We start from the raw sequence: 19,974 nt of genomic DNA, 5'->3' as shown, positions 1-19,974 counted from the left end.
AGGTACAGTAATCGCCCATCACCCATGCTGGCAATAACACACTTTTATCACAGAATCACTAAGGTTGGAAAAGACCTGTAAGATCATCAAGTCCAACCATTAACCCAACCCCACCATGCCCACTAAACCATGTCCCGCAGTGCCATGTCTACACGTTCCTTGAACACGTCCAGTGATGGTGACTCCACCACCTCCCTGGGCAGCCTGTTCCAGTGTTTCACCACTCTCTCAGTAAAGAAATTTTTCCTAATATCCAGCCTAAACCTCCCCTGGCACAACTTGAGACCGTTTCCTCTTGTCCTGTCGCTAGTCACTTGGGAGAAGAGACCAGCACCCACCTCTCTGCAACCCCCTTTCAGGTAGTTGTAGAGAGCGATAAGGTCTCCCCTCAGCCCCCTCTTCTCCAGACTGAACAACCCCAGCTCCCTCAGCCGCTCCTTATCAGACTTGTGCTCCAGACCCCTCACCAGCTTCGTCGCCCTTCTCTGGGCACGCTCCAGCACCTCAATGTCCTTCTTGGAGTGAGGGGCCCAAAACTGAACACAGCATTCGAGGTGCGGCCTCAGCAGTGCCAAGTACAGGGACATGATCACTTCCCTACTCCCGCTGGCCACACTGTTTCTGATACAGGCCAGGATGCCGTTGGCCTTCTTGGCCACACTGCCGGCTCATCTTCAGCCGGCTGTCAACCAGCACCCCCAGGCCCTTTTCCGCCGGGCAGCTTTCCAGCCACTCGTCCCCAAGCCTGGAGAGCTGCATGGGGTTATTGTGACCCAAGTGTAGGACCCGGCACTTGGCCTTGTTGAACCTCATACAATTGGCCTCAGCCCATGGATCCAGCCTGTCCAGATCCCTCTGCAGAGCCTTCCCACCCTCCAGCAGATCAACACTCCCGCCCAACTTGGTGTCATCTGCAAACTTGCTGAGGGAGCACTCGATCCCCTCATCCAGATCATCGATAAAGATATTAAACAAGACCGGCCCCAAAACTGATCCGTGGGGGACTCTGATTGTGACCGGCCACCAGCTGGATTTGACTCCATTCACCACAACTCTCTGGGCTCGGCTGTCCAGCCAGTTTTTTACCCAGCGAAGAGTGCACCTGTCTAAACCACGATTTGCCAGCTTCTCCAGGAGAGTACTGTGGGAGACAGTGTTGAAGGCTTTAGTAAAAAGCCCAGGCAGACAACATCGACAGCCCTTCCCTCATCCACTAGGTGGGTCACCTGGTCATAGGAGGAGATCAGGCTGGTCAAGCAATCTTATCCCACAAGACCTTTTGTCACATTCTGAAGAACTGTAGCAAACTATTCTGAAATGTGCAGCTGGACTACCTGCAGCACACTGATCAGAGAATCTCACTCACGAGTCTTACATGAAACTTATCTTTGCAGTACAAATGAGATAGTGGCTTTTTACTTCCTCATTGCAAGGCAGATTATCCAGCCATTAAATAATTTCTGTGTATTTTCTGAACTATTTCCCTCTTTATTAACATATAACTGCATTCTGAAGTGTGGACACTACATCCTGAGGAAGAAAAGAACAAGTAGGTATCTCACACTGCTGCTGTAACCTGGAGGTATTCCATCCTTCCTGTTCCTGCCAGATAGTCCGTTGGCCAGCCTGGCACTAGTTTCCTGGATAGAAAATTACCCACAGCCTTCAGTCCCTTTTCCAAGTCAGTGCATACAGAGTACACAACTTCCCCAGTGTTTTGAATTTAATTTCAGTATTCTTAATTTCTGTATCCTCTGGGTGTTAAACGTTGGTACAATGGTACCAATGGTTGGTACAATCATTGTCCTTGGACAATGATTTCACTTCTATTTTTCAGAATCCATTCATCAGCCAGTTTTTAAACCATTTAACGTGCTACATTGATTCCACAGTTGTTTTTAGTCAGAGTGCTTTGGAATATAGCACCCTGCAGAGCTATAACACATTAACAGATTATCCCTGTCAGAAACTTTGTAAAAGACACACTGAGCACAAAACTAATATGACTGGCACTGATTTCTATGATCTTCACTGATGATGTATTTTCCTGGTCTTTGGAACTTCCCTGTTATTTCCAAATTTTTAGAAAGTTAGGCTTGAGAGAGTTCTCCAGAAATCATTTTAATACTTTCGCATAAAACCAATGAACATTTCTGTCTTTTTTGTGTTAAAATTTTTACCTGTAATATACTTTATATCCCTGCATGTCTGCATATTTCAAGGGCCACTAATCCTGTGCCTTCACTGAGTAAAACATGGAAGAAATCCAAAGAAAGGTAACTTGAGTCATACTTTTCAAGAAACACCAAAGATATTTTGTGGGTTTTGAGACAAGATGACTTCCCAGGCCCTGCTTTGTTCTTCACTGGCTCCTCTCCACAGTCACTCAAGTCATGCACAGTATTATGGACCTCCCCTCCTTTAGCTCCACACCTATTTTCTTTCCTCCCTCTCTCCCCAAGCCATCCTTGGTATCCTGCACCTGTAGTTCTTAAGGCCATAACAGGTGTTCTAGGAACATGTCATTCTGAATAGCTAATCAGCAAAAGAAGCAGAGCAGGAAGCCACAGACAAGTCACTTGAACACCTTCATGCCATTGTCTCCCCTGTATTATAGTGCCAGCAGCAGAGCTCGTGTATTTGTACCAAGCTTTTACAGGAGGGTGGAAGTTGAAGAAGAGGGTCCAAACCAACCTCTGTTATAATGGCTTTTTGCTCCTTGACTCTCTTGGCTTCTTCTGAACACTGTTCAAGGCTGAAGACTTTGGAGAGAGGCAGTGGTTTTCCACTTCGGCACAGAATGGCTTGGCACGTCCCCACATTGGCCACCGTCAGAGAAAAGTTGCTGGCTGGATCAGCCACATCATGACGAATATAGCAAAGGACAGCAGATGAACCCAGCTTCTGCCCAGCCATGCCCAGCTTCCTGTTGGAGGAGAAGGTGTAGGAAGGCTCCAGACTCCAGTGACAGGCATTCTGGAGGGCTGCCTCACCCCACCTAACACATTAAGTGATATACCTATGCAGGTCCCACCAGGACCAGCTTGCTCACTGTCCTACCTGTGGGAGACCAAGAAGGTGTTGGACATGAACATGGTGTCTGACTGCTGTACCTCCTCCAGGAGCACATCGGCCATGGTGCACTGCAGCAAGCGTGGCAGCTCCTCATTCTTGTCACCATCAAACATGCCATACACAGCCTCCACCCCCTCTGCAAAGCTCCCCAGTGCCAGGGATGACACACACAGCCTGTTAGAAAAGCATACAAGCAAAGTTAGTATGTCTCAAAAGATAATATGGTCCCCAAAACCGCAGCCATCAGGCACCTTGCCATGAGTGCTGTTCTCACAGGACAGCAAAGCCACTGCCCCTATATTCACTGCCCCATGAGATGTACAGCTGCAGTTTATTATTGGAACTCCCAAACCCTCCTTGACCATGCTCAGGAGAGGGTAATAGGCACAGCTGGCAAGAGAAAGAAACGCATCTCTGCTAGGGTGGGAAGCAAAGTCCAAGCATCCCAGGATAAGTGTGAAAACGGAGGGAAAGGACAATGCAGAAACTTGAGTTACCAAGACTTAGCAAGAGATCTGGAGAGACAGAGGGATGGATGAGCTCTTGAGCAAAACAAGTCTGCTTGGGTGCTTCGCAGTGCACCCCACCTAGCACCCTAAGACGACAAAGTGTCAGCATCCAGCATACCACAATACTCACTTATTTCTTTGGCCTGCCATCTCAGCTACTCCATGACTCCAAAAGGTAGAAGTGAGTGCTAAGTCTGCCGTGAGGGAGGGCTTAGTATCAATCTTCAGTGTGGTGATGTGACTACAGAGAGAGAGAAGAACAGAAGTCATTCTCTCCTAGACCCCACTGAACAGCTTGTGGCCAAAGGACCTAGTCCAGTCTAGAGTTTTAGACAGCAGGCTGTGGAAAGAACTGCACCAAGGAGAGGAGTTTAAGGTCTTAGCCTTCTGGAGGTGTCTCGCTGCTTATGCCAGAGACAGGTGGGAGAACCTCACCCCACCTGAGAAATTGTTTGCTTGCTCTGATGATTTGGACCTAGATTTTTTCCTTCCTACAAGGCAGGAAGCTTCAGCTGCCTCAGGCAGGGAACATTATAACATTATGCAGTGCTGTGATACACACTTTACTATCCCATTTCCCCTCCTGGGAAGGGTTACCCTTCCCTGTGCAGGTCACTACTGGGTTGGCATCTCCATGGCTCACCTGAAGATGTCAAGTGTCTTGTGTTCTAGCACCAGGTTTGTGTTTCCGCTCAGGTCCAACTCCTGCAAGGCACCTGGCAGTGCCTCAGGGATTAGGATTTCAGTTAACTCATTGCAGCTCAAGTCCACAAACTGCAGTATCAAAAAAAGCAAAATGACAAAGAAAATATTCTCTGTTCTCTCATGTGATCAGTTCCTGTGCTCCTTCCAAACATCATATGACCCCACTTACTGATTGTATCCCACAAGGAGGTCATAAAAATGGGTCTGACCTATCAGTAGAAGAATGGTTTATAAGCAGCAAATACTTATAATCTGCAATAGCCAGGACTCCAATACTGAAAGGACAGGTCACACTAAAGATAATAGAAGGCCTATATATACAGACCTGTCCAGTTATATAAGACTCCCCACTGTCTCAAATGGTAAACCAGAAATGCACTAAGTCAGAGACAGATGGTAAAGATGAATGACAGATGAGCCATCTTTGATCAACTCTGAGAGGTGACAGATCTAGAATGCATATTCTGTGCCCTCTTCTCAGGTTGATTGAGCAAAACACTGGGATCTCCAGTTCCTCTCCTAGCAGTTACTCTTTCTTCATTCTCCAACCCAAACTTTCCCCTGATACCTCTTTACCTTCTCCATAAGAATACCTGAATATGGGGCAAATGCAGGATCTCTGGAAAGATGCTGATTTCATTAGAGTGTGCAATAAGTGTATGAAGTAGCTTGCAGTTTGCCACTGTTGTGGGAATTGTTTTCAGTTTGTTGCCACTTAGATTCAGCTCTTCCAGGTGCTCCAGCTTACTGAGTTTGCTGAAAGGGAAACAAAAGAATACTGTATCTTATAGGCAAGAACTAGTCAGCTTATGAATCTGTGGATAAGATACCCGTAGACACTGCCCTTTGAGCTACATTTCTAATTTATTGATAGGCAACCAAGAGTCCTAAGAGATGCTCTAATAAGAGCTCAGGGTCCCCAACAGACAGATGTCTTCACCCTCACTTCTAAAGCACTGAAGTAGAAGATTGTGGTGTCTTAATTTTAAAACTGGCAAAAAAAAGCTATGCTGTGTCAGCGTACTTTGTAGAAATAAACAGATTTACATGAAAGTGGTTGTTTAGCCTGACCAGTACCAGGAAGAATCATGGCAAAGCTTGCACAGATGCAATCAATATCGTATTAATTGTGCTGACATAATTAATACAAAACCCCCCTTAGATTTTTGTGCTAATGTAACAGAATTTGCTGGGTTTTATGAGACTACAAATTAAGCTGACACAGAAGTCTACCAGTATAGCACTAGCTCTCTACTATATTCCAAAGAAAACACATTTGATACACCAAAACTGGATTGCAGAAGATCCTGAAAAGTAGTAACGAATTAAGAATTCAGTGTAAGTCCTTCTAGTTGGGTTCTATGGGGAGGCACTTTTGATTCAGTGACTAATGAGAAAAACATATACACACTCCACTCACCAAATAATACCTAGTAAAATTTGCAGATAAAAACCATGGTGAAATCTTAGTTTCAACATAGAGTAATATCAACTATTTGGTAACTTACCTTAAGAGCATGTGATTTAAGTTAGCTAAGTAATGCTATGCACAGAGGAACTCGTACAAGTCACAATTAGAGAGGAAACAATCCTCAGAGACACAGCTCTGAAAAAGGCTTGAGTCAGATGAACAGGTACTCAGAACAGAACAGTGTACAAAGATGTCACCAGAAGAGGACTCAAGTAGATGCTCACAACCAATATTATCTGCTTATGATGTTTCAGTAGAGCTGTGTCTAAGTTCTGCTGTCTACATAGCCACAAAAGCATTGAGAATTTGGAAAGGGTTCAGAGGAACCCTCCCCACATACTAAGAAACTAAAAAGGCCGAGTATATTTATCATTATGCATAGACAGCTGAAGTTTTCTTAAGCTATGCTTGGAAAATCATAGACTCACAGGATGGTTTAGGTTGGAAGGGACCTTTAAAGATCATCTAGTCCAAACCCCCTGCTGCAGGCAGGGCCATCTTCCACTAGATCCGGTTGCTCAAAGCCCCATCCGACCTGACCTTGAACACTTCCAGGGAGGAGGCATCCACAACTTCTCTGGGCAACCTGTTCCAGCGTCTCACCACCCTCATCGTAAAACAGTTCTTCCTTATGTCCAATCTAAATCTACCCTCTTTCAGTTTAAAACCATTGCCCCTTGTCCCGTCATTACAGGCCTTGGTAAAAAGTCTCTCTGCACCTTTCTTACAAGCCCCCTTTATATATTGAAAGGCTGCAAAAAGGTCTTCCCGAAGTCTTCTCTTCTCCAGGCTGAACAATCCCAGCTCTCCCAGCCTTTCTTCACAGGAGAGGTGTTCCAGACATCTGATCATTTCCATGGCCTTCCTCTGGACCCGCTCTAACAAGTGCACCTCTTTCTTGTACTGGGGACCCCAGAGCTAGATGCAGTGCTCCAGGTGGGGCCTCATGAGAGCAGAATAGAGGGGGAGAATCCCCTCCCTCCACCTGCTGGCCACGCGTCTTCTGATGCAGCCCAGGATCCAGTTGGCTTTCTGGGCTGCAAGCGCACATTGCCAGCTCACGTCCAATTTTTCACGCACCGGTATCCCTCAGTCCTTCTCCGCAGGGCTGCTCTCAATCCATTCATTCCCCAGGCTGTACTGATGTTGGGGATTGCCCCGACCCAGGTGCACGAGCTTGCATTTGGCCTTTTTGAACCTCATGAGGTTCTCACGGACCCACTCCTCAAACCTATCAAGGTCCCTCTGGATGACATTCCTTCCCTCTAGCCAATCAACTGCACCACAAAAAAAAAATCTGATACTATATAGTTTCCATACTAGAAAGACAGTGTGGATATGCTGGTAAAAAGAAACAGATAAATAATTCTCACTGAGAAATAAGGTGCAGGCTTATGTAACTGAGAGCAACTGGAATAACTCAGTAGGAACACATGGGAGCCTCCACCCTGTTGAGTTTCTATGCTGAGCACAGATTTATCTCTATTTCAACTCTAAATTGTAAGCCTGGTGCATGAATTAACAGATGAAATTATATGACCTGCATTGGGCAGGAGTTCAGACAAGTCTGACTGAGGGTCTTCTGGCAAGACCGAAAAGTGAAAAAATGCAGCACAGCAAGCTGCATGCCAGCAGCATTGAAGTTGTGAAAAAATACTGCCCCCATCCCCACACACACATCCGCCGCAACCAGGAGGACAGGAACAACTGCAGCCAACAGTACCCTGTGCCAATTCCCCTTAACATGCTACTCCTAAGTGTGTGTGTAGGAATGGCAGGTTTTTGTCATCAAGCCACAGGGAGAGCATCTTGCTTTGACACTGATTCACGTACAATCACAGTAAGGCAGACAACGTCCTCCTGGTGAGCACCATCTCGCCCACCAGCCTTACTTGTTTACCTTGCAGGGAAAGTCTGTAGGTTGTTGTTTGCCAGATGCAGGATCCGTAGGCTTGGGTGTCCCACCAAGACAGGGATGCATTGGTCTGTGAGGTTATTATTGGTCAAGTAAAGCAGTTGCAGCATGCTCAGACTCTCCTCCCCTGTACTCGCAGAGGGCAAGGATTCCAGGCTGTTTGCAGATGCATTCAGGTACCTGAGGCTAACCATAGCAAGTGCAAAGATGAGACTTCACATCATCTAAACCACTCCATTAACAGCAGGAAAAGGAGCTATACAAATGCCAGCACGGACAGAGCAACAGCATTAGGCAGGAGGCCAGACAACACAGTGTAACATGCCTACACACATTAAGATTTATGAGTCTACTAATGACTTATTAGCTATACAGCACCGCGGATGCACACAGCATTTTACAGTAAATGATGAGTACTGAAGAGCCTGTGGAGGGGGTGGGTAATACTGGTGGAAGCAGACTACATGAACTCTTACTCAGCGTCTTTAAAAGAAGGGTTGACTCATGTCTGAATAGACAGTTATGAAGAGTTGTTCACTTGCAAGGGTCTCTCTTGCTGTTCTCCAATGACCTGATGTACCTTCTGCTATAGTATCTGAAAATCTGTATGGCTTCTCTCCTTTGCATCTGAATTTACGCACTACTTTTAAAGACAAAGCTCTTCAGGCAGTAACATGATCTTAGAAACAGCTGCAACTGAAGCTAATTCTTCTGTTGGCTTGTTGGGTTAAGCAAGCCTCTGTTTTCCTGTAATTAAACAGTAGCATGGACTGATTCCCTCAAATCAGCTTGATGACTTCCCTCATGGCACCTGAATTACCTCCTCATAAAATGCACATCTCATTATCTCTTATGCAAATGGCACCTTGCAAGGACAGTTACGCAGATGCCACTATCAGCCTTTACAGCTCCAAAGGTTAATGCAGACCAAAGATACTAGCTACTGCCACTCACTTCAGAGCCTTGACAAAGAGCATCTCCGGGAGTTTAGTCAACAGGTTGTGCTGAAGGTCCAGCACCTCCAGTGGAATGTGTTCTAGAAGAGGTGGAAGGCTCTGCAGACGATTGTGCCCCACCATCAATTTCCGAAGGCTCAAGCTGCTGAGAATCCTAGAAAGACACAGGGTTTTCTGTATCAGCTTGGTTCACTCCTCCTCACATCCACAAAGTGGGAAAAGGTAGTATTTAATCCATTATCATTTGACTGTGCAGCAGAGAAAAATTAAAATACACTGATCCATAAAATGTGAACAATGACAAAGCAGAAAACCACACATGGTAAGGTGCCTCAGTCACTCTGAATGCTTGGAAGTATCTACATTTCCCTCTATGCTACCGCAGATCAGTAACTTGTGATACAAGTTAGTCTGTGTGCATATGCCTAGCATTCTCTCAGGCAGACAAAAAAAGTGAAGTCACAAAGGATGGATTTATCATAGATAGAATCATAGAATGGTTTGGGGGTTGGAAGGGACCTTAAAGATCATCTAGTTCCAACCCCCTGACATGGGCAGCGACATCTTCCACTAGATCTGGTTGCTCAAAGCCCCATCCAACCTGACCTTGAACACTTCCAGGGTTGGGGCATCGACAACTTCTCTGGGCAACCTGTTCCAGTGCCTCACCACCCTCATAGTGAAGAATTCCCTCCTTGTATCTAATCTAAATCTACCCTCTTTCAGTTTAAAGCCATTACCCCTTGTCCTATCACTACATGCCCTTGTAAAAACCCCTCTCCAGCTTTCTTGTAGGCCCCTCCAGGTACTCGAAGGCTGCTAGTCTCCCTGGAGCCTTCTCTTCTCCAGGCTGAACCACCCCAACTCTCTCAGCCTGTCTTCATAGGAGAGGTGCTCCAGCCCTTGGATCATCTCCGTGGCCCTCCTCTGGACTTGCTCCAACAGCTCCATGTCCTTCTTATGTTGGGGGCCCCACAGCCAAATGCAGTACCACAGGTGGGGTCTCACGAGAGCAGAGTAGAGGGGGAGAATCACCTCCCTTGACCTGCTGGTAATGCTTCTTTGGATGCAGCCCAGGATACGGTTGGCTTTCTGGGCTGCAGGCACACATTACCGGGTCATGTTGAGCTTATTGTCAACCAACACCCCCAAGCCCTTCTCCTCAGGGCTGCTCTCAATCCATTCTCCGCCCAGCCTGTATTTGTGCTTGGGATTGCCCTGACCCAGGCACAGGAGCTTGCACTTGGCCTTGTTGAACTTCATGAGGTTTGCATGAAGTTCCTGTTAAATGCCTGTTTTCACTTGTAGGCAGAAAGAAGTGCTTCCCCTGTGCGAACTAAAATTCAGAGCTTTAACAGGCTGCTTAGCGCTCCTGTATTACTTCTGAGGCTGTTGTGAGATTCTCTGGAATTGAGTACTTATTGAAGGAAAAGGCCTCTATCCCCATGAACTGCAGACAATTCCTTGCAGGAATTTGAGAAAGGATATCTGAACATAGCCTAGAACCACCCTACCCGTTTGGGTGAGGTGATAATTTGGGACTCTATTCCAAGAGCCCTATACAGAGAACAGCTTTGAAGCATGAAATGCTAAAACTGCATTAGTGCACTGCTCCATGCGGGCCAATTAATTCAGTTTCTTTCTGTATGCTGTGGCTTCTCAAAGCTAATCATACTGTGAAAAAAAAAAAGCCATTCAAATGCAGATACACCTATTTCCTTGCTCAAGCTGACCCATCCACAGCTGGCTTGGGTATCTCCACTCAACACGGTCGCACACCACTTTGATACAATTCTGTTTTCGGATAACTAAATGTAAAAGACAACTTCATGGTGAACTATATCCCTTTACGTGAGGCTCTATAAGCTTTAGTCTGCTGGATTAACCTGTTCAATGGCTGAAAGTCAATGCTGGCAAAGTTCTAACTGTACACAAGACATGCTTAGTGTTGATGACACATACCGGAAAAGATCCCCAATGGATACAGTAAATTCCTGCACTTAGGAATCTTCAAAAATGCTTAAATTTCTTTTTAGAATATATATTTCTATGTCTGAATTGTGCAGGTTCTTTTTGCAAAACATACTTAAAATTTGGTCTTTTTCATCCATTGGCATGGCTAAAATTCTTTTCTAAGTTCTCATTATCACATCCTTGCTACATCCTTTTCTTGCTTTTGATGTATATAGTCTTATCTCTGACAACCATTAGAATGTCACTGCTAAGATAACTTCCTGTGCCTGCTGCTTTAACTGCTTCAACCTGCTCTCTGCATTTCTTCACTGTAATCCACCCTTGCATTCAATTTCAGCATAGCTTACCCTAGACACTGTGTCTCATTCATTACAATCACTCCCCCCACCAAACACACTTGTTAGGCTAAGAACATTTGTGCTTTGCTTCTTCCCATGATATCCCTGGTACCTTGGAGAAATCGTTATAAATATCTGCAAAAATATATTAGTTCTTGGCTCCCCTTTACCACATTTCTGCAGAAACTGAAAGGGCAACAGGGAGAAAGGAGCTGGCTGATGATGTGTTGTGAAAGCTACCTTTGAGATCAGCTATATCGTATCTCTGTGATATCTCCCTATGAAAGGTAACAGATGAAATCTCTGCAGGGCAATGCAAGGCATTTTAGAGCTTCACCTATGACCTGTGTTCACAGACACTATGGTAACACAAATAAATCATAGCAGTGTGTTCTACTTCAGGTGCAAAGAGCTGCAGTAGAAGCCAGAAGCATAGGATGAAATTACCTGCCCCTGTTATTCAAGAAGCTGATTTGGAAGTAATTTCTTTCCAACATTTGAATACAGAGTATTTTTGACGCTGCACAGAGAAAGTAAGTGGATTCTGTCTCTGCACAACAAGGACTAAAGCAAACGGAATAGCACTGCTTCTCTCTCCCCAGTCAGCTCACCATAGAAGAAAGCTCAGCTCTGTATAAGAAGGTTTGCTGACCTCGATGGAAACTCCAGAAGGAGGTTGTAGCTCATATCCAAAACTTCCAGTTTCTTTGCTTCACAGGCCCAGTCTGGGACACACTGCAGTTGATTGCTGAGAAAAGCAAGGGGGGAAAGCTAGACACTAGCACTCCTTATGGAACACACCCTGTTTGAATGCTGCATGACATTAGTGACAAACCAAAAACAACAGGCAGAAAATGAACAACAGTATCCAAGTTAGTCACATGGAATTTATCTCACGGCTAGCTGTGTAACGCAAACTGACCTGGTGCATGATTGGTAGAAAGTACTGATGCAAGGCTCTGACGATCAGCCTTTTAGTTTACAGCACTGACATCAGCAGAACAGGCCACCCTATGCTATCCTGCTATCATGCTTCAACCCAGAACTGAAGCAAAAGGTGATCAGGTCCTCTGGGCATCCTATCTTACATGTCTTACAATGCTGCTCCAAAGGCAGATGTAGGCAACGAAGCCAACAGCAGAGATCACTGGCAGCTACTCTAAATGTTTGCTCCATGGATTCCCACCATTCAGCCCAGTAAGGGACCACCGAACTTGTCGCAGCTGCTTGGCTTTTTTTGCTGATTGCAGCCTACAGCTGAAGGACAGCCAGTCACCTAGACAGGTCATACTGGTTCAGAGGGGCTTCTGGTCTAGGCAACTTTCATCATTCTTCAGTGCTGGCCTTTCCCATTGTGAAGATGGATTGCCTTCCCTCAGTTGCTCTCAACTCTTTCAAGAGCTTTAAAGCTCCAGAAAATTTCTGCAGAAAACAGCAAAGGTGTCCAGATACTTGCTTTATATTCTGTGGTGTATAGTTACTTACTGAGAGAGTTCTAGACATGTCAGTTGACCAGGAACCGGATAAATATTGACAGCTGTCAGACCTGATGAAGTAAAGCAAATAATTATGGTTGCAGAACTTCAGAGTGAAACAGCACAGTGAAGCAGACAGACTAGCTAGCAAGTGAGACTCATAGTCTTACTTTATGGATACTCAAGGTCTCTTACTCATCCTTCCCAGGACAGAGTTCACACTTCATACATCTGCCATATGGCACTACAGCTTCTCACTATCCCGTTTCTCCATCTGCCAGCGTGGGGCACCAGAACAAGGGAGAACTGTACTTTTATTTGTGGACTCCCAAACAGATCTCACTGGAAGACTAATTCCTTGGACAGTAACTCAACACCACAATGTCCCCCTGTTACACAGCCTGTGCACATACATGCGTCTGTGCTCCCTAGGAGGTAACCCCAGAAGACCCATCACATACGGTCTCGTTACTGTAACATCAGCATAAGTATTTTTTTTTTATATGGGTGAGGGCAAAGGGCTGTTTTCCTTTGTTCCCAGAGCTTGATGGAAGAAGGCAGGTGAAGAAGGCAAAGAAACATACAGTTGCTGTTGGCATAGAGGGCCCGAAGGGAGAAGCCACTCAGCGTCAACTCTTTCAGCTTATTCCGCTCGCAGTGCAGCTGCTCCAAGCTGCCCAAGGAGCTCAGATCCAGATCTGTCATCTGATTGTCTCGTAAATCCATGTAAGTCACGGATTTGTTCCCCTCCAGAGTGTCAGCTGCTACTCTCTTCAGGTTGTTCAGCCTAAACACTCAGAGATAAGAGTTAACAAAGTCAGAAAATAGGACACTGAACACTGGACATCAGTAAGAAGAGAGAAGAAAGAAGAGGAAAGAAAGAGTTCTGGTGAAGCCTAATGCCAAAGGTGAGCACAGTGAAATGCGTGAGGAGCAATGGTGGATTTCAGGCAGTGAATACAAAAGAAAAACATTTCCTTTGTCTGCACTGCTGTGTGAAACAGCCTTACTCATTCCCCAATGTTTAAGAGATTCTGAAGACCAGTCTAGAAATCAGAAGCCAGGCCAAGGGACAGCTACTTTGCACTAACACAGGAAGCTAACACAGAGAATAGATACTACATTGCCTTGCCACAGAGAAAAAGTTCTTTGTCCCTTTCTGAGAGCTCTGCAGTTGGCAGCCTGGATAATCAGGATCACATCTCGGGGCGGGGCGGGGGTGGGGGGCGAGGCAAAAAAGGGTAGGAGAGATCAAAGAGCTACCGAAGCTCACAGTAACAGCATATCAAAAGAGGAAACTAGAGGACAGAGTCACATTCAGTGGCTTCAGGCACTGCTCAGTTAACCTTGTTTCTCTAAGTGAATTCTGCACACCCTCAGAAACAGAACTCCCTAAAAGCTAAAGAATCAGTAAGAGGAAAAAAAAATTACACCTAGTTTACTGCAAAATGTACTAGAAGTTACACAGCTCCTCTGCTGAATGGAAAGTAGCAATCTGGTTTATAGACGTATGCAAGCTTCCCCCCCTTACCTCAGGTCCACACTTTTGATGTGGCTCATACGGTTCAGCACTGCAAGGTCCAGGGTCTCTAGCAAGTTCCCTGCCAGGGCTAGTTTGTCCAAGATGACGAGTTTCTCACAAATTGCTGGCAGTTCACAGAAGTTATTGAAGGAAAGCCCAAGACAGCTGAGCTGTTGCAGACTTCCCAGTTCTTCTGGTAAGGATGTGAGGAAATTCCCATCAAGCCAGAAGGTCTGGAGACTGCAGCAGTGAAAAAGAGAAAGAAAATAATTCAGCTAAGAGTATTGAAGATCACATTTAGCATTTTCAGTGAATTTCCTCATACAGCTAGCTGGTCTCAGTGTGGTTATTTTTTAAAGGTACCTAACAGCTAATTTTATTCTTATACACATAAAATTACTGGAGTACTTTTACTATGCATGTAATAGGCTTGGAACTGCATGTATGCAATATCAAATAGTTCCTAAATTATTTTGGAGGTAAACTTCCAGTTGTGCCAAAGATTGTAAGTTAACATAAGCAAAATACAAATCAGTACCTATGTTGTAAATGAAAGATATTTACTTAATCACTTGGTTTTCTACATATTAAGAACTCCTCACTTAGCATGCTGGACAATCTTTAAAAGACCTATGACAAACTAAACCCAAAACCAACAGCAGTAACAGTACAGACCTGTCTCGTAAGAAACAATAAAAGTCAACTGCACCTTCATCATCCAATTGCTGGACCCTCGTATCACTGTTATGGCACTTATTCACATCTATGGCACTCATGGCACAGTTTAATCACAATTTCTACCTCAGTAACGCACTGGTGACAGATTTTTACATTCTGGTTGTCCTTTCAGACACTCAGAAAAGAATAGGGTAGCCTTCTGTTGCAAGATGAATTGTTTTAAAGTTTGCATGGCTTTTGAGACTCAAACCCCCAAAGTACAATTCCCTAATTATGATTACGTTCCAACAAAGAACTTTCTGAACAGTGTTTAATGGTGGTAGAAATGCAATCTGGGGCCATAAAAAGTTCTTATGAATAAGCGCTCAAGGGGTCATGAAGATGACTGGACCCATAACTGAGTTGTAAACCTGTGAAAACTGTAAGTCTGCATACAGCTTTTTCCTCACAGTTTGCGTATGGTTAAAAGATCGCTCTGGAAATGACTTGCTTACATCCAATGTAGCTGCAGATACTCCTTTTTTAAAGATACAAGCTGGAGGAAGAGCAGGCCACAATGAACCAATAGCTCAATACCAATGCTTATCTAAACAAATGCAATAATGGTCTTGCAATTGAATTTACCTAAGCTTAAGCTTTTATGCATTCTGGGTAGCTACTGGGGAAAATAGAGAAGGTTTTTACTCCAGCAAACACTGCAAGACAAAATTTTCAGAGGGGATTGCCCAAATATTTCCAAGTTAAAATCCTCTGTCTAGCACAAAAAGCAACCAATTCTGTAGAAATCTATCAAATCATACTAATGCTGACAAAAATCACTAGACCTCTCTGAGAAGTTAGCACAGTAAGAAGTTTTATACAATAAATTAAAACTTTAATAGAAACTGCATCAGTACTGAAAATATTAAATACAAATAATAAACAGAAATCTAGAAAGTCACACACCTCTGCAGCTGCAGAAAAATGCACATTAACTTATTTGAGAAACAATACAATTGTCTTCAGACAATGCTTCAACTGCATCGTGTTTCCTCATTTTTCTACATCAGCAGCTATAATGTTTTAACAGTAGTGATCAAGGAATTGCACCTGAGACTGTCTGGTCCTATAACATACTTTAAACTTGCACACAGTTAAGAAATCTGCAATCCCTTTTGTGTAAGACATTTATGAATACTGCAGCAATATTTATACAAGCAAGAGCATGCTGGTTTATAAGGTCCACAGGCTAGGCATGTATATTTTTCCCTAGTTCTACAAAGCCTAGCTGATCTCCATAGATGTTTCACTGTACTAATCTGCAGCTTCTGGAAATATCCCTGACAGCATGATCTTTAGAAACTCTTAACTGTTTTTATGTAAACACAACAATATTTATGTTTAACCGATAAGGCACCACCACAATAGTAATTTTAAAAAAATCTAGAAGAGAATGTAGGAAGGAAATAACAAGAAAGCAGGCAAGGGAATGCAAGATGGCAGCAAAAAGAACAAGATGCATTCAAATTTACATAAAAATTGGACATAAACTCGCAAGAAATCATACAAGTCACCCCAAAGTAAAAACCCCAAAAAACAAACCCCCAAAACACACACCCCACAGAGAACACAAAAAGCTTCAAGTTTACTAAACTTTAAGTGAGAGCACAGTCACGCTTAGAAGCCTTCACCTTTACTCTAGTTCAGCAAGGTGGCGCCTGTGATTCAAGGCATCACAACTGACGTGTCTTCCTAGGCCAGTCCAAAATAGGCAAAATCCATCAATCTCCTCTATTAGAAAACTGATTCACACTAATATATTTTACATAGCTAGTAGAATAGGCAGGAAGTCACAAATGATGAATGATAACTTGCTATATACCAGTGACTTAAAATGGCAACTGTATAAACATACTGTGATATCTTCATTTTCAATGAAAACCAAACCTTATTGGACATCTTGGTTCTCAACCTTCTGCTGGAGTCAAATCCATCATTCAGTCTTCATGGTCAGAACAGGCTGCCCCAGCACTCTTACTTTCATAAGCAGTACTTTCATGTCAGCTGTGCTCAACCGAAGCACCAAGGATGTTTATGAACCACAGATAAAAAGAATATACTCACTTCAACAGTTTGCCAATCTGGCTTGGCAAGTAATGAAGTCCATTACAGGAAATATTAAGCTCTGTCAGAGTAGAGATCTCGCACAGTGATACAGGAAACTCTCCCAGTCTATTATGAGACAGGTTCAGGCTCTTCAACTGAGAAAACCTACTGGCAAGAATACTCGTTAATTCGCAAACCTCCACGGTCTCAAAGCAAAAACATACAAAACCAGCCATAAAGATTTTGTTAAATCTTTGCACACTGGCAATGCAGTCAGCTAACTCATTATGGGAGTTTCTGCACAAATTTGTTTAAGTCACTGATATTTTGTATTTCAGTGGTAATGCTGAGAGTGATCAAATACCATGGTTTTACTGCAGAAACTGATACCAACCTTATACCCTGATTCCTGACAGGCTTCCTCCTAGTGACTGTTACTAAGATTAAGGAGACTAAAAATACTCAGTTCAAAAAATGTACCGTCAAAGAATTATTTAGAGTAACAGTCTACAGTTATGCAGCTTGGGAAAATAGGAGCTGAAAACATTAACTGGAACTATTCTGAGAATAAAACAGAAGAGGGGAATACCCTTTTCAAGTTAGGCACAACAAAAGGCACAGCAAAGCCATAAAAGGAAAAACCAGGAAAGTGCTGACTTCACACTGGGAAGCCCCAAGATCTGCACCCAGAGGTCCCTGGAAGAGATTCCATGTCTCAAACGCCACTTGCTTGGCAGACTGCACCATAGGTACAACCACACAAGTACTGACACAGCCCTCACAGTCACTATGGTCCCACATGCGCTTAACAGACGGTTGCCTATTCCAGCTCCTTCTGCCACTGTGCGAGGTCCAAACAGAGAGAAGAAATCGAGCATGGGCTGGGGTAATATGCAAGAGGTTCTTCTCAAGGAGTTCCTACCTCTTTCTACAGGAAACAAAAGTATTTCTCCCCAAGTAATAATCTGCCCATCCCAAACTGGAACCATCAGAAATTAATTCAGTTGAGAAATTCAGTTGAGAAATGAATATCATACTTTTATGAGACAACTCTGACCCTAATGTAATGTACCAGAGAAGTACTTCTTGGAAACATATAGTTCATTCATCTGCTCCACCTACCATACTTTTTGCTAGGCAATGGTGAGTAGCTCTTATTTTGAAGCACATGTTTTAATATAGGTAACAAAACCAAGGTTAATTAGCTTGAGGGAGAATATTACTGCTAGCCTGAAATGTCTTGAAGTATAAGACTGAAAGGTTTTGAAATTTTTTCTTTATAGCGACTCCTTTTTCAGATTCAGAATACTTGGAATGATCTGTGTAGGAACTATGCACTGTATTTTTCCATTTTGCTTTACAATCTTTGGGGTGGGGGGGCGGGTTGTTGTTTTTTTTAAAAGAGGGAGCATATCTGAAACTTGGACATTGGTTGTTTGCTGTGAGAAAGCACCCTGTCATATAAATAAGGGCATAGACATTTTATGTCTGCTGCAGCCACAGACTCTCTTGTAATGCAACTGGAAGCCAAAGAGAAAGATGCTGTATTGGTAACAGGGGAATGCATTGTATGATGTAACAATCTAACAATGATACAAAAATCAGAAACTCGCACACAGAACTTCACAACAATAATGGAAAAGAAGGAAACAATGAGGATAAACCTACAAATTTGAACTTTCTCATTAACTAGTTCAACTTTAAGACATTTAGGACAGATCACAGTTCTCAGGTTTTGGAATCAGAAAATGCTTTAGTGAAACTGCTTTCTCTGGAGTTCTACAATGGCTTTTTCTATGGCATGTGTCCTTAACACCAAGCAGCTCTTTCTCTGTTATTAGCAGAGAAATGATGAGAAGCTGCCCCAAGAGGCATGGCATTAAACACAACAGCATAACCAATTTTTAGAATCCCTCTGCAACAATATCAAAACAAACACAACATCAGCATAAAAGTTTCCAAAAGCTGGAGGGAAACTGGTACTCAGCTTGGTCTGAGACTGCCATATTCAGTGGGGAGGACAATAGTCAAAAGCCTTTTGAGTTCCCCTTCTGTTCCTTCTCCTTTGCACCAATATGCTCAAGCAGTAGGGATGTAGGAATGGAATGCAAACCCAAATCTCATTCAAGTTGTGTACATGAACCATGTATTACAGGGAATAGGGATCCTGAAATCATTATGGCTCCTCAAGTTTTGCTCTGTGCTCTCATGGGGCATACTGAGATTACAGCAGAGAGGTATGGAAACACAGCAACAAATCCTCAATGGGATGGGATGACCATCCTCTGTTCAGCAGCCCAAACTGGTGCTGGCCTGAAATATTGCCAATTTAACATAACATCCTGCTATGCTGCCAAAGCACCCCAGTACAACGCTGTATCAACTAGCTAGAATGGTGATAATAGACATGCATATGTATACACATGCATGTGCACACACACCACACTTATCAACAAAGATCGGACTTGATAATGTTTTCCAGAAAAGGGAGATACTTGAAAGGCAGTACATTACATAAAAAATAAGCTAGGAGATGTAACAAAACAGGCGGAGTTATTTAATTTCCTTTGCTTGACATTTCCCTTTTAGTTAATTATTTTTGTTCCATTATTATAGTTATAGCTAATTAGACTCCTAGAGCTTCAAAGATTTCCTCAGAGGAAGAGATCTGATCATTGCAAAAATTTCTGCTGTTCAGAACTGCCAGTCTCTAGGCACTGATAACAGCTACTGCAAGTGAGCAAGTTTCTTCATTTGGGGCTGTGACCTGATAAACATCCTAACAACCTCAGAAAGAAAATCTTTTCAAAAGGCAATGAGCAGCCTTATGTGGGCTACCTAATGCTACCTGTTTATTCAAGATTGTGTGAAGTGAGGGCTTCTTTTATGGCTTTTGTTTGTTTGAGGATTTCAGCTTCATCAGACATAGTCACTGCCAGGAAAAGAGTCGAGTTTCTGACATGTCAGATCTCTTGTTGACTACATGCAAGGTCAAAAGAAATTTCAAGCCCCTTTGCTGATCCTGTGAACCAAGGATACTACATTTTAGAAAATAAAGTTCTGATACGGTTTTCAACATCACACAATGTATTTGAAGAGAGAAGTAGAAACCAAAATCTTGAATTATTTTAAGCAGCTTTTCCAATAACGGAATCTATTGCAATTCAGTAGTTAGAAAACATTTAAACAAGTTTGTAATTGAAACAAAACCAGACTAGACTCTGGCTCTCAATGAAACTGCAAAGAATTCCCACAGGTGAGCATTATTTTT

The 19,974-nt window shown here is 43.5% G+C and overlaps 1 protein-coding gene across 1 annotated transcript in view; it reads right to left on the bottom strand.

Moving 5' to 3' along the window:
• PHLPP2 (PH domain and leucine rich repeat protein phosphatase 2) overlaps positions 1 to 19,974 on the bottom strand; it is a 44,324-nt gene that overhangs the window by 5,259 nt on the left and 19,091 nt on the right. Inside the window, 12 exon segments of the mRNA XM_059824902.1 lie at positions 2,695 to 2,926; positions 3,061 to 3,249; positions 3,715 to 3,825; positions 4,228 to 4,358; positions 4,883 to 5,045; positions 7,661 to 7,861; positions 8,630 to 8,785; positions 11,596 to 11,691; positions 12,429 to 12,489; positions 13,003 to 13,205; positions 13,950 to 14,180; positions 16,722 to 16,868. Of these exon segments, the coding sequence (XP_059680885.1) occupies positions 2,695 to 2,926; positions 3,061 to 3,249; positions 3,715 to 3,825; positions 4,228 to 4,358; positions 4,883 to 5,045; positions 7,661 to 7,861; positions 8,630 to 8,785; positions 11,596 to 11,691; positions 12,429 to 12,489; positions 13,003 to 13,205; positions 13,950 to 14,180; positions 16,722 to 16,868 (1,921 nt within the window).

This window comes from Gavia stellata, chromosome 15, assembly GCF_030936135.1.
Source record: "Gavia stellata isolate bGavSte3 chromosome 15, bGavSte3.hap2, whole genome shotgun sequence".
Classification (NCBI taxonomy): domain Eukaryota; kingdom Metazoa; phylum Chordata; class Aves; order Gaviiformes; family Gaviidae; genus Gavia; species Gavia stellata.
This window is presented reverse-complemented; position numbering and strand designations above follow the sequence as displayed.